Source organism: Hemicordylus capensis, chromosome 11, assembly GCF_027244095.1.
Source record: "Hemicordylus capensis ecotype Gifberg chromosome 11, rHemCap1.1.pri, whole genome shotgun sequence".
NCBI lineage: Eukaryota > Metazoa > Chordata > Lepidosauria > Squamata > Cordylidae > Hemicordylus > Hemicordylus capensis.
In genome coordinates this window covers 24,566,559-24,580,903 of record NC_069667.1, presented here as the reverse complement: position 1 = coordinate 24,580,903, position 14,345 = coordinate 24,566,559, and the positions used below count along the sequence as shown (strand labels likewise).

At 44.9% G+C, this 14,345-nt stretch overlaps 1 protein-coding gene across 8 annotated transcripts in view; it reads right to left on the bottom strand.

Moving 5' to 3' along the window:
- GRIA3 (glutamate ionotropic receptor AMPA type subunit 3) overlaps positions 1-14,345 on the bottom strand; it is a 140,794-nt gene that overhangs the window by 53,604 nt on the left and 72,845 nt on the right. For all 8 annotated transcript variants that reach the window (XR_008311696.1, XM_053274382.1, XM_053274383.1 and 5 more), the window contains exons 5-6: positions 4,233-4,286; positions 2,223-2,384 (exon numbers count right to left, since the gene is read on the bottom strand). Coding sequence is in view for 7 of the 8 variants with exons in the window: in XM_053274382.1 (XP_053130357.1) it covers positions 2,223-2,384; positions 4,233-4,286 (216 nt within the window). In the remaining variant the exon portion in view is untranslated. The remainder of the gene's footprint in view (positions 1-2,222; positions 2,385-4,232; positions 4,287-14,345) is intronic.

Sequence of the window (14,345 nt, the reverse complement as noted above, 5' to 3'; positions counted from 1 at the left end):
CAAGCCAATATAGACTGTCTAACATTAACAGCAGAGCAACCATGAATCACATCTCTCTGGACCGTATTTCCCATTAGCTCAAATATGGAGCCAGCAATAAATCTGTTTATTTTTCCTTTGGAAAAAAAGAAACTCCACTACCTTCTCATACAGTCCAAAATTACAGTTCTTATTGAGGTTATAAATCTGATAAACATTCCTGTTCACAGAAAGGGTAAGATCTTTAACAGGCGTTGTGTGTGTGTGTGTGTGTGTGCGCCAGTGAGTTATATTTTATTTCACAGTATGAGGTAGACATCTCTTCAGAGCTAAAGATTTGCCTATCTTCTGAACAAATTGCTTTTTCATGGTCAGCTTTCGATTCCCCATTTTATTTTATTTTTTAAAAGATGTATTATTCAGTATTCAGATTTGGAAAATTAACTGGCTAGAATAGCCCAGACTGATATATAAAATCCTGGCTAATTCTGCAGGATATACAAGGGAACATTTTATAAGAACAGCTCTACTGGATTAGGGTCCAATTGAGCTAAAGCAGCTTCCCATGTTCAACTGCTGTTCACATGGAATCCTTCTCCACACTCTGGATTCGGGGATATGAACCTTCTGATTGGCCGAGGGCAACGGAGAACATCGTTCATCCCTTCAGAACGGCACTTGGCTATCTCTTAGGACCGACTGCAAACCAGCATCCTGTTTCCAAGATGGTCCAGACAGATCCCTCATGGAAGCCACCAGACAGAGCATAATCTATAGTTTGTTCTTAAGCCAGGAAATTGAAGCTTTACATTTCTTCCCCTCATGCACCAAGATCACGTGAGACCCAGATTTGTGCTCCGAATGCCTAAACAATGTCAACATTATGACTGAACTAGATCAGTGTCATCACATACATTAACAGATGTAATAAGGCCCATTCACACGTTATGTTCAACACTCATACGAGTCTACAGTGTACAGAGGTACAGATCTGTACAGAGGTACTGTCATTCACATGACTAGTACTACATAAGGCCTACATGATGGTGCATTTTTTCACCACGCTGCCTCTGTTATCAGGAACCTTAATGCAGTCCTTCACAAATCATGCCAAGTGAACAAATCTAATTTTCTACTTTATTCAAATTCTACTAACAAATGCATGGCCATGTAAAGGAAAGCCACTGTGAGAAGGAAGGAGCTGATAAAAAACTGAAGAAATTAAAAAAACACCAGAGATGTAATCTCCAGACAATTTTCTTTCCTAATGAAAAACATTGTACATAATTTTTAAAGCACGTTTTTAAAGGCGGTGGGGGTGCAAACACCATGCAAGTTTTAAGCAGCACCAGAAGCAGTCCTGGGCCCTGGGCCAGAGTCTGAAAGACCCCCTGAAATGGTTCCCTCAAAGCCTGAGCCCCCTGAAGAGCCAGTCTCTCCTACAGCATGGCATTCCTTGATATCTGCACACAGCACCAGCAACAGGATAATCAGGACTGGATAGGGAAAAGAGAGAAATGTCAGGCTTCGTTTGAAAGTCTGACATGAAAGTCTGAAGGGGGCCCCTTTAAGCCAGGATGCAGCAAGGTTGGAGTGGGCCCTAGGACCTGAAGTGAAGATGCTGCCCCTGCTATCCCACCTCCCTGCCTTCCTCCTCAAACGAGGGAGAGCAAAGAGCAAGCTGTCATTCAGCTAGCAGGCCCCCTCTCCCTTGGGGACCCAGGGACATTTGTCCTCCCTTGTTCACCTGTAGCTAAGCCTCTGCCTTTAAGGCTTCCACTATCCAAACAGGAAGCAGAGCCCAACAGGAGCATCCAGAGCTAAGAGGAATTGAAGAGCTGAGCTTGCCTCTACGGTTGGAGCAATGTGTCCCATGGAGCTGTCCGTGGTGCTGCAACCGGACATGCTTGGCCTTTTTCCAAACCTTGTGGACTTCTGTTTGAGGGATGGGACAGGACAAAAATACAGTAAAGCATGTTCCAGAGCACTCAGGTATGGTACCATATAATCACCTTGAGCCAGAGTGGGTGATGCACTGCCCATATTACTCTCATATGCATGGTGGAGTTTGGGGCGTGAGTTTTGGGCAGTATAGAAGTATGTTAAATAATAAAAAATAATAATAATAATGGTGGAGAACAAGAGCTCCATCTGGTGTTGGAACAGGCAGGACTCAGAACATGCCATTTGGGAACAGAACCGTTAGTTTCTTATCCATTTTGCCATTGCACCATGACACATACCTTTAATCGAGAATTTTTGGCTTCTGGGAATTCCCTTTCATCCAGCCTCTCCCAGCGCAGCATAAACTGCTGTACCATTGGGTTTTCCTTATTAATAATCTGAAATCCAGTTACATTGGCACCTCCTTGGACTACTCTTTCTAGTGAAATATCTGTAAAACCCTAGAAAGGTAAAAGAAAGAGATTTCAATTTTTGCACGGAACAGTCTGACATGTAGCTTCCCTGCCCACATATCTCCAGCCCAAAGCAAGACAGTGTAGGAAAGGTCCCCCGCCACCTGCTTATCATTATTTTTGTAATGGCACCATAAAGCAAAAGGAACAAACAACAACAACAACAACAACAACACACTGAAAACAAGGCACAAGGTTGAATGTTAGCCTGGAAATTATTATTCCAATACAAATATGTGGAAAGCCTGCAGAGAATCCAGACCCTCTTGCAGATTGCAGCTGTCTTTTCTTCTGGGATCTGGTAGGGAGGTCCAATGGGAAGAGAGCTCCTGGCGTGATATGGGTTGCACCCACTTCTGGTCAGCTCTTGCTTTTGGGTGACCTTCCCATCAGATTCTGGAAGAAAAAACTGCAAGACTCTGGAAGAGTGGGGCTGGATTCTCTGCAAGTTCTTGGCTCATAGGTGTTCGCAAGCTCTGTTTACAGCATTTTTTAAAATTGTTGTCTAGAAAAGCAACATTTTTCTGTATTAGTAGTATACAAGAATAAATGCTTGTTCCTTTTAAATTTCAACTGTTTTTTCAACTGAATTCATTTAGTTACCCATTTTCATTGGTTGTTTTTCTTGTTTTTCTCCTCCCTTAGAAAAGAGGCTAAACCTTATTGTAACTCCAGGGAAGAGCTCCATTGTGCAGGGACCTCCTGGTGGGTTGCCTTTTGTTTACCTACATGTCCCAGGATACAGAGTCCTTTCAGGGCAATGTGCGTAACAAAATGGCTGTGAGGATATGAAAAACTGGCAGTCCCAGTGGCTGTTTTGCCAGCAAAGCAATGCCCCATATTCCTTTGAACGATTCTAAGAAAAGTAGAAATTACTTTCTTTCCCAGTTCACTGACAGATATTTTTTGCTATGCTCAATCAGTTCAACACGAAGACCAGACCTACTCTCTCAACCTCTTCCTTTAAATAACCCAACAGTGGCCAACATCCTGACTAATGCAGAGCGGTCGTGCCAGGGGGAGAAGGGATTTCTGCCCATAGAGTTGGGCTGGCTAGAGTAGTACCAGCGGTTCTGCGGTGCTGCCAGATTTAGCCGAGAGTGAACTAGCAGGAAGGTCATTCGAACCTGCAGCTTCTCCAAAAAAGGGAAAAGATGTTTCACCCTGCTGTTGGTAGGGCCAGCTCTTTCTGTAAACAGTGGCTGATATCCTGACTAATGAAGTGCTTGTGAAGGACGTTGCCCTAGGGCAGGCCTGCTCAACTTCGGCCCTCCTGCAGATGTTGGCCTACAATTCCCATAATTCCTGGCTATTGGCTGCTGTGGCTGAGAATTATGGGAGTTGTAGTCCAAAAACAGCTGGGGGCCTAAGTTGAGCAGGCCTGCCCTAGAGTAATGCTCTTCATTGTAAGGCCAGGGGGAGGCGGCCATGTGAGGCCCATCAACCCTATGCGGGCTCCCCGACTAATTTTTAATTGGGCCTGTGTGAAACTTCTGCATGGCCTGCATAGACCCCTGGCATCGTGTGGAGCTAACCATCCCCACCATACAGTGCTATGCTGTGGACCCAGGTTGAACATAACACGTTAATATGGCTATGGAGGACCTGATATTCAAGAATCATAACTCTCTTCCCCTTGGCCACACGGGGCCTCTTGTACACTTCTTGCCTCAGCTCTCGCTTCCCTCCTTCTCCAAGCATTTCTGGAGACATGAGCTAAATGTCAACATATGATTTCCCAGGACCCCAGCTGAGTCTCCTTTATACATGTGTCTTTATATAGAGATGAGTTTAAAGCTGCAAAGAGAACTCCATACAAGCATTATAATGTCTTACCAGATTAGCCAGCATGTAATGATAACTTCTGGAATGTTTACTAAGGATTACAACCTGTATAAAGGAGAAAGAAAGAAGATCTGTCACTTGGGGAAAGAAAACAGTTTTCAACACGCTCAAAAAGGAAACTTGCCACCCTAAAAAGATGTAGTTTGGGGGTTGCAAATGCAATGGCTTGATGGCTATTGTCATCCACAACAGAAGAACTGTGCCTCTGCACACACACGCATAAAAGCCTGAATGCCACACACTTTTAAAATGCAAATAACATTATGGAATGAAGAGGCAGTGTGTAAGAATGCATCTGATAGTGGAAATACCTCCCAATGGCATCACAGATGAATGTATGCTCCCATTTCATGTCACCCATATTAATGCATCTCTGAGAATGGCTAGAACTACTTGTGTGTAGATAGTGCATACTTTATTTGTTGAGAATTTGAATCAAATTCCAAAAATTCATTTCAAATTCGAATCTGGCCTGAAAATTTGATTCAAATTTGAATCAAATTTGTATTGATTTAACCCTGTTTTGGCACCTTTTTCATCAAAAAGGGGGTCCAAATGGTTTTTAAAAGCTGCCAAACAGCTCTTGAATCAAATTTAAATCAAATTTCAAAAATTCAATTCGAATTTGAATGGAACTGATCTTTTAAGGAGTGATTTGATTCAAATCCGAATCACTCAAATGACCCAGATTTGAGTCGAATCCATTCAAATTTGAATTAATTTGCACATCCCAAATAATTTTTGTGTATAATAATTTTTATGCCATTCTGTGACTGGCTCAATCTCCTGAGCTACCAATTTGTGATCAACTCTGTGTCCCAAAGGACAAGTTTGTGCAGTAGCTATCAAGGCTTGGGGAGGGGGGAGAAAAGAAGTAGCTCCAAAATATTTTAAGACTGTCCACCCTTGCTGAAAGCAACATGCCACCTATAGTCAACCTACAAGTATAACCGTCACCCCTGACAGCACTGTTGGCTGCAAACAGAACGTATATTCCACATGGGGGAAAGGAATATTGCCATTGGACATCCCCTATGCAATGTGTCTTTTCTCCAAGTGATGCTTTTCATATTTCCTGCCAAGCTGGGAATGCAGCAAGCTCACCTGCCAACATATTCTGAGCACACTTTCACACAACTTCCATCACTTTATGATCAGTCTCAGTCTGAACTGTGTTCCTCACAGCTGACCTCCCACAGCTGGTGGGAGGAGAGTTGGTCTTGTGGTAGTATGCATGAATTGTCGCCTTTGCTAAGCAGGGTCCATTCTGCTTTGCATTTGAATGGGAGACAAAATGTGTGAGCACCACAGGATATTCCCCTTAGGGGACGGGGTTGCTCTGAGAAAAGCACCTCCATGCAGAAGGATTCCAAGTTTCCTCCTTGGCATCTCCAGATAGGGCTGAGAGAGACTCCTGCCTACAACCTTGCTTGGAGAAGCCGCTGTCAGTCTGTGTGGACAATCCTGAGCTATTTGGACCAATGGTCTGACTTGGTAGAAGGCAGTGTCCTATGCCCCTGTTTATGGACACCATTGTCCTTGATTTACCAAATCAGTCACCAGAATCAATCAATGCTCAATTAATGCTCAATCAAAATTAGGGAGGAAAACATTTTCAGAGGATAATTCTACAGAAAAAAACAGACGACATTTCCTCCGTTGGCTTCTCCACACAAATGTCATTTTATTGCATGCAGTGCAGCATTCTGTTGCCAGGATTAAATGGTAACAGTCTCTCACAGCTGCTCTTTGAATGTCCTCTGCCCACGCACAGATCTGTGCAATTGTTAGAGTCCTTTTCCCCCACAAGATCACTAATTTCTCAGGAAATCTCTGCCATTCCCCAAGAAAGGCAGAGTTCTTCTGATTCATGGCACATCTGGGGGGTTTAGAAAGTGAAATGCTCAGGTGGACATGGGGCATGTCAGAAAGAATTAAAATTAAACAGAATTCTCTCCAACACCACGTCCCTCCCAAAAACAAAGTGGTAAGAAGGCTGGTGCTTGAATCGCCAAAGGCACACACAAAAGTGAATAATTCTTGTTCCAATGAGTTCTATACCCTAAAAGGTATCAGGAAAGGATCCCCCCCTCTCCTGTTCTGTTTGCTCTGTCTGTTGGATCTCTAACAGCCAAATAACAGCCAAATAACAGCAAAATACAAGGACTGCCATTAACAAATACCACACACATGATCCATCTCTTTGCAGATTACACACAGTATTATACTTTACTAATCTCAGAGGTACAAAAACTCTTTTATCTCAACATGTTAATATACTAGGTATTCAGAATTAATTATACTGGCTGACATGAGGAAAATTACTCAAAGTAGCCCCATCGAAATTAAAAGGACATGTTAGGCATCACTTAACTTGTTCTTTTAATTTCAGTGGGACTATTCTGAGTAATTTTCCACATCATGTCAGCTGCTAAATCTGAAATATTCCCCATCTGTATATTACAAAAGGAGAAAGCTTCCCTTCAGAAATACTTTCAATATTGCTGAGTAAACTCAGCCTGGGGAGACTTCAGAATATGGATAAACACAAACAATGAACTTCTACCCATAAGTATACTACATTAATTTACAGACCAAAGCCAACCTTTCTGAAATGGAACTTAATCCACCTTTCATGGCTTAATCCACCTTTCATTACAAGTGCTCAACATTACTGTTCTCTCATTTCGATTTCAGACTATTTCTATACATATCCACACAGACCTTATCAAAGCATAGCAAATCCTTGCGGATAATTTTACTGAAGGAAAGAAGAGACTAGGAGGTCATGCACACATCCTTGGCCATGTGCTCCCTAGGGCTGGGGGTAAGCCAGAACTTACCTGCCTTCCCTCGCAGGGGAGTGGTGGCCATCTTGGCCTCCACCATGCCATGTGCCCACATGAGCGACAACTAGGGATGAGCACAAACCTGTTCAGCATTCTATTCTTAGAACACCGAACAGGTTCGGAATCTCCGCGTTCAAACTGGTTTGATCCCTCTGGTGTTCTGAGTACAAATAGTCCAGCGGGGCGTTGTGACTGGAAGTGACCGGAAGTGCCGTGTGCATGCCGCGGGTGCACATGTCATGTATGTTGCTGCCCCCCCGGACTATTTATACTCAAGAGCTCTTGAGGGGGGAGCATGGCGGGGGTGGGGGGCAAGTGCACCCTCCGTCCCCTCTCCCCATTATCGTCTTGAAGGGAGCCAGTTCTGTGCACATCCCTAGTGACAACACAATGGAGGCCAGAGCTGGGATCGAGAGGAGGAAGTCCTCCTGCATCAGAGTGTTCCCCGTGCCAGGAACGTAGCTGCTCCACTCGGTGGAGTCACTCCTTCCCCAGGCTTGCTGCCCAAAATGGCGGTGGGCCAGGTGGAAGCCATCTACCTGGCAGAGATCACACAGATGATCACCTGCTGAGGTATAATGAACTCACGATTAATTCTACCCCGATAAAATGCCGGGTAGAAAAGGCGGGCTCCACATGTTCTCCACAGGTGGGCCCCACACTTCCTCCTAGAAAAGCCTTCAGGCTTTGCTCCCCCTGGTCTTCAGTCTGAACAAGCAGTCATCAAGAGAAGTTACCTAGTCACTCATCAGGGTCTGTCAGTTTGGTTATTGCTTCTATCAAACTGAATGGAAACCCTGTAAAAACTCTGAAAGCTGCATACAGTTGTAAGATCACGGCAAGCCAACAAACCAATACACAGTATTTCCAGAAGAAACACATCAGTTTTTATATGCACAGAAATCAAAGCTTGTTAGAGGGAAAGTGATTTAATTACACCCTAATAATACTTTCAGAATTCAGCACATCTTCCTAGCCTAGAGCTAACAACAGCATGTAAGCCCGAGAAAATGTTACAACAATTTGAATGTAAAGAGAGGCAAGCTTATCAGATCTAATCAGCCACACTGGCATTAGGGTCCTACGAGAATGAGTGAATTTGATAAAGCCTTTTCATGAAGCAGATACACAGAAGTAGATCATATTATTATTATTACATTATTATTATTATGTTTATATCCCGCTCTTCCTCCAAGGAGCCCAGAGCGGTGTACTACATACTTGAGTTTCTCTTTCACAACAACCCTGTGAAGTAGGTTAGGCAGAGAGAGAAGTGACTGGCCCAGAGTCACCCAGCTAGTTTCATGGCTGAATGGGGATTTGAACTCGGGTCTCCCCAGTCCTAGTCCAGCACTCTAACCACTACACCACGCTGGCTCCCTTGACAATTGTATATACATTTTTCAGCTTCCAAAGATGGCAAAGACAACCCAAATGTATGACCCTTTATTTTTAAGATGAATAAAGACACAATTGCTGAGACAGCTCAGCACTGCTGCAGAAAGAGTGGACAGGTTCAGTCAGGATGCCCTCTTTCTTGGAAGAGAAAACTAATTGATTTGCATGTGATAATTCATTTAAATAGGGGCTAATTTGAAATAATTGGCTACTACTGTGGCAAAAGCAATCCCACCTATACACCCATCTTCCTGTCCAGTGAGGTCCTCTGAGGAGGCTCTACTGGGTGTGCCCCCACTTGAGGAACTCAGGAAGCTGACATTCTGATTCAAAATATAGGTCAATTTACACTAACTGGCAGAGGCTCTCCAAGGCAGGAATCTCCCTTGCCCTGCTTGGAAATGTTGCCAGGGATTGAATCTGGGACCTCTACATGCAAAGAAGATGAAGATATGGCCCTATCTCCATAGGATACAGCCCCAACCTGAGGCTGCCATGAACTCATGCCATCTCTGGGTTCCATTATCACCTCCTTTGCTGATTCTTTCAGGGAGCTTTCACCTGAAATGAACGCATGCAGGGGTGGAGCCACCAATGGGTGAACGGGTTCAAAGAACCCAGGCCGCGCCCAACCAGGGGCCACGCCCCGCGTCTGACGTCAGACGTGAGGGTGCTGGTTTAGCTCCTGAGTAGGGGCCATGTGGCCCCCCTTCGGGAGTTAAATGGCCGCTGCGTTCGCAGCGCAGCCAGGAGCGGCTCTTCCCTGCCTTTAAGACAGGACTGATCCGCTACTGGCTGCGCTGTGAACGTAGCACTGGCCCAAGTCTAGCTCCCGAAGGGGCTGCGTGGCCCCTTTGGGAATTAAATGGCCGGCACTGCTAACGCAGCACTGGCCGAACTCCAACTCGGAAGTGGAGTCACGCAGCTCCATTCGGAAGCCAGACCATGCCCCCTGCGTCCGACACGGGGGGTAGGCTGCAGCTGCACATGGGTCGCTGGCGGTCAGGCTCCGTGCCTGAATGCATGCTTTAAACTGGAGCCTGATTCACACACACACACACACACACACACACACACACACACACACACACACACCCCAAACCCTTGCTTCATTTGTTCAAATACAACTGATTACAATCATTGCTAATCATGTCAACATTTATTGTGATTTAATTGGGGCTTTTCTTCTTCTTTTTTTTTGCTTTTCGTACCGTGGGCAGCGATACAAATAAAATAAAGTAAAACGAATGGGCCAGATGGCCCAAAGAAAAAGTCAGGATGGTGTTAAATGAGCTAAATGGCCCTGCTAAAGTAATTCAGGGATATCAAAAGCCCAGGCTGGATGCTAATGCTGCAGGAAAGGCTCCTGGAGCAGGAGCTAGGCCAAGGCGTTGGCAGAAGGAAACTAGGGGAAAGATTAGCTGTAATTGGTTCGAAAGCTAAATTACCCACCTACTCTCTCTCTCCCCCTCTCCCTCCCGCTCTCTCTTTCTCAGCAGTGCAAGGCATATTTCAGACACCATCTCCAGTTGCAGTCAGTTACCAAAGCCAAAAGGACAGCGTGGCATCAAAAGGGGTTTTCTTTACCGCCACAGGAAAACTCTATTTACAGCAAGGTAGCCTCCAACCTTCCCACACAGTATGAACGGCTGCCTTTGAATGAGAGGGCTTCAGTCTTTCATGTCGAGAGCCAACAGCTTTGCCCAAGTGCATTCTGACTGGCTGAAAAAGGGATAGCATGGCATGCTGGGATTCTAGAAGACAAAAGCTCAGCGCCCTGGTTTTTTGTTTTTTTTTATGGTTTAGATAGGGTCCATTCTGAACTTTGGGGGTGGGGAGGTGGGGTCCCATTTTCTAACTTTAAAAACCTGCATCTTTAGAACATATGAGAATAAGAACAGCCCTGCTGGATCAAGCCCAAGGAAGCCCATCTAGTCCAGCATCCTGTTTCGCACAGTGGCCCACCAGATGCCTTCAAGAAGCCTACAGGCAGGAGTTGAGGGCATGCCCTCTCTCCTGCCATTACTCCCCTGCAACTGGTACTCAGAGGTACTCAACTGGTACTCAGATCCTGCCTTTGAGGCTGGAGGTGGCCTATAGCCCGCCAACTAGTAGTGTTGATAGACCTTTCATACAAGGAGAGAGGCCATGCCCTCAACTCCTCCCTGTAGGCTTCCAGCGGCATCTGGTGGGCCACTGTGTGAAACAGGATGCTGGACTAGATGGGCCTTGGGTCTGATCCAGCAGGGCTGTTCTTATGATGTACATAGGAACAAAGGAGCATCCTCTATACTGAGTCAGATCATTGGTCCATCTAGCTCAGTATGGTCTACACAGATTGTTTATGTTCTTATGCAGGGGTTTAGATAAATTCATGGAGAATTTAGGGTTAGGGGTTAGGGTTAGCCCTAACCCTAACCCTAACAGGTCTATCTACGGCTACTAGTTTGAGGGCTGTAGGCCACCTCCAGCCTCAGAGGCAAGTTGCAGGGGAGCAACACACAGGAGAGAGGGCATGCCCTCACCTCTTGCCTGTGGGCTTCTAAGAGGCACCCGGTGGGCCACTGTGTGAAACAGGATGCTGGACTAAATAGGCCTTGGGCCTGATCCAGCTGGGCTGTTCTTATGACTGGCAGTGGCTTCTCCAAGGTTGCAGGCAGGAGTCTCTCTCAGTCCTTGATGTAGGCTGCACAATGAAGAAAGCATGATGAGGAACCAAAGAGTCAGAGGATCCAAGAAGCAAGAACAGTCTCAGGTGTCAGCACACTAGCATATGAGCAGCCAGAACCACACGATCATAGAATCATAGAGCATTTTAAGGGTTGGAAGGGGGCTGGATTTGAAGACTGAAACTTGGTGAAGGAGATTCTGGTGTATGGCCATACACAGACAACTGCCCATGTTTACTCTGGAGGGTCCCTATTTTCTGGGACCTGCTTCTGGAAAAACCATTCTCCCTGTTCTGTCCCTGTTTTTGCCTTTTGTATCTTCTTCACATTTTGTTAGTGCATCTTGCTGTCATTTTACCTGAGGGAGCTACCTCCCCAGGATCTATCAGTGTTAAATCCCTTTGAGAACTGTAAAGAAACCATTTCCTTCTTAAGCTCAACATTTCCAACAGAAAGACCAGCACATGCCTTATATGTCCTCTGAAAGAAGTTCAATTAATCACATTCTCAATTCTTCTTCTGAGGACAATTTTTTCCTTGACAGCCTCTGGGCAATCTGACCATTTCAGAAATGTGAGCATTATATTCTCTTCTGCAGCATTACTTAACATTTTGTTCACTGGATGCTTCCACTTAATCCTAAGATTGCCTCTTGGCCTAACCTTTTATGATTGCATTTGGAAACAGCCTCCTTTTGAGAAGAAGCATAGGCCCTCTGGAATAAGAGAGGCCTTTGTAATATTTCATCGTTTTGATCTTGGATGAGCTTCTTATTTCCCCTTTGGGAATGCAGTCTAAATGGGCACAAAGGCACTCTGGCTTGAAATGAGACTCTCTGGCTGCATTCATTCCATGCACCCCTCCCTCTGCTCTCCCGTCTGAATTCGGACGTTCAAGAGAGCTCCCTCTCTGCTGTCTCGCTGACTACAGTGAGGAGGAGGATCTGGCTGTGCGGGCTGTCAAGAAGGCTGTGCGGGCCTTCTTGACTGAAGTACAGCCCTGGCAACCAATAGCAGCCGGAGCGAGGGAGGAGCTTCCTCCCTCAAATCCAGTTGCAAGGCAACCAGACTGCGGTGTCAGTGTTCGGACTTAATGCTGGCATCATGGAACCAGACACCCAGGTGGCGGACCTCACTACAAACCAAAGGTACAGATCACTGTCCAAGGAAGGAAACCGCGGGTCCATTTTCTTTTGTGGCTGAGGTTGCCCACATTCGGATGTACAGATTTTGAAACTGGAGGTCTCTTCACCTCTGGTTTTGTGTTACATGTGCAAAAGCAAAGTAATCTTTCTGACCCCGAATGATTGACTATTAAAAGTATACAGCAGCATTGTTAAAGACTTGGAGGCTGAAAGTGCTTTCACCTTATGGAAAATAAATAGGTACTTTTATTTATATTTTATTAAAAGTTTTTTTTTAATTTGGGAGTAGATGACAAGACTGAAACCTAAAGATGGAAATGGGGATTTTGCTTCTGTGGCCAACCTTTTCTTGTGAGATCAGAGAGGGACCTTGGTCTACAACTAAAACAGTGATAGACCTTCCGGCATTTCAGAGACAAAATAGGGACATACTTGTTACTGCATAAAATCAGCAACACACAGCTGAGAGAACCCAGAGCACAGAACTTCAAAAAGCGTTGAAATAAAGTAAAATTCATCGGCAGAGTGGCTGACAATGGAAGAAGTCCTGCGGGGACATGAAGAGGTTGGAAATTAGCAGCATATCTTCCTTCTTCTGTGCCCACTGCAGGTGGAAGGGCAAGTTACATGATTTTTGTTACTCTCTCTTCTCTCCTGAAAGACTATCCACTTGTAGAAATGTGTCCCTGAGGGCTGCATGAGCCTCCACCTGCACTGAGCCGCAGAAGAAGGAAAATGTGCAACTCGTTTTCAACCTTTTTACATCCTGCAAACCACGTTCCACTGTCAGAGCTCTGCGGGGAATGTCATCCACTGTCTCTAGGTTCTAATCCATCGGGGCCCAGGAATGGCCCAAGTGGCAACAAAACACCTGCACTCTTGCACAAATACTCAAAGTGGTGTGATCACATGTCTGGGACACTGGGCACATCTAGACTACAAACTTAAACTGATTTGGAAATGGTTTAAATGTCAAGGCTTCCCTCAAAGAACTCTGGGAATTTTTTAAGAGAGTTGCCCACTTCAAATCTTTTTGGATAGATCTCTAAATCCGGAAATCACACATCTCATTTACCTTGGTCGACAGCCATGACCATTGAACTGGTTTGAAACTGGTTTGAATGTATAGTGCAGACATGCCCACTAACTGGAAATAAGGTACGTAGCATCGCAGAAGTGCAATTGAGCCCGTTGAAGTACTGTATTTACCTGGATGCAAGGCTGGGTTTTTTCTAAGTTCTTTTATGTTTGAAATCAGGGGGTCATCTTAAATTCAGAGTCCTCTTCCAGTGTTCTCTCTAAAAAAAATTTCACCTGTGTGCGGAATAATTTTTGTTCTGGGTGGCAGTATCAAAACATTGTGTGTGCATGTATATTCAGAGTGGGGCCTTCCTGATTCAATCTAAGCGGGATTTAAAATTAACTGAGCAAACACAAAAAAACTTGTGTGCATGTGAACGTGCGCACTCCTGAAAAGGGAAGACTGTCCTCTTCCTTTTGGTTTAATATAAGTACAGTGTAACCTGTATTTAACCTATATTTTTTAAGGGACTCATCTTAAATTCAGGTATTTGCACAAGAGCAATCTTGTACAAGAGCACAGGCATTTTCACGAGATGTTCCCAGTGCCATGCGTAGTTCAGAGCGGCCAAAGTTTCACTGCGCAACATGTTGGTCGCCGATCTAAACCCTCCAGAGGAAAGGCAAAACATTACATTTCTCATTAATATTATTTTGTGCTCCCTACCCCCGCCTTTGACTGAGTTAATTCTCTGCTAAGCTCAGTAGAAAAACAATCTGAAATATGCAAATAGGGAGCCGTTCTTTCCCACAGTGCGGCATTATCAGCGAAGCACAGTTGTCATAGGGAAGGACAGCTCCCCTTTCCCTTGAGGATCCCTACTGCAGAGATCTAAGACAGGGATTTAAACAATATTATTATTTACTTTCTATGGAGATAAGGCATTAAGCTGGGAAGAAAGAGGGAAAGCTTGCAAAGAAACATAAAATAAAATTGCTCAGCAACAGACCCAGAAGCAGACCA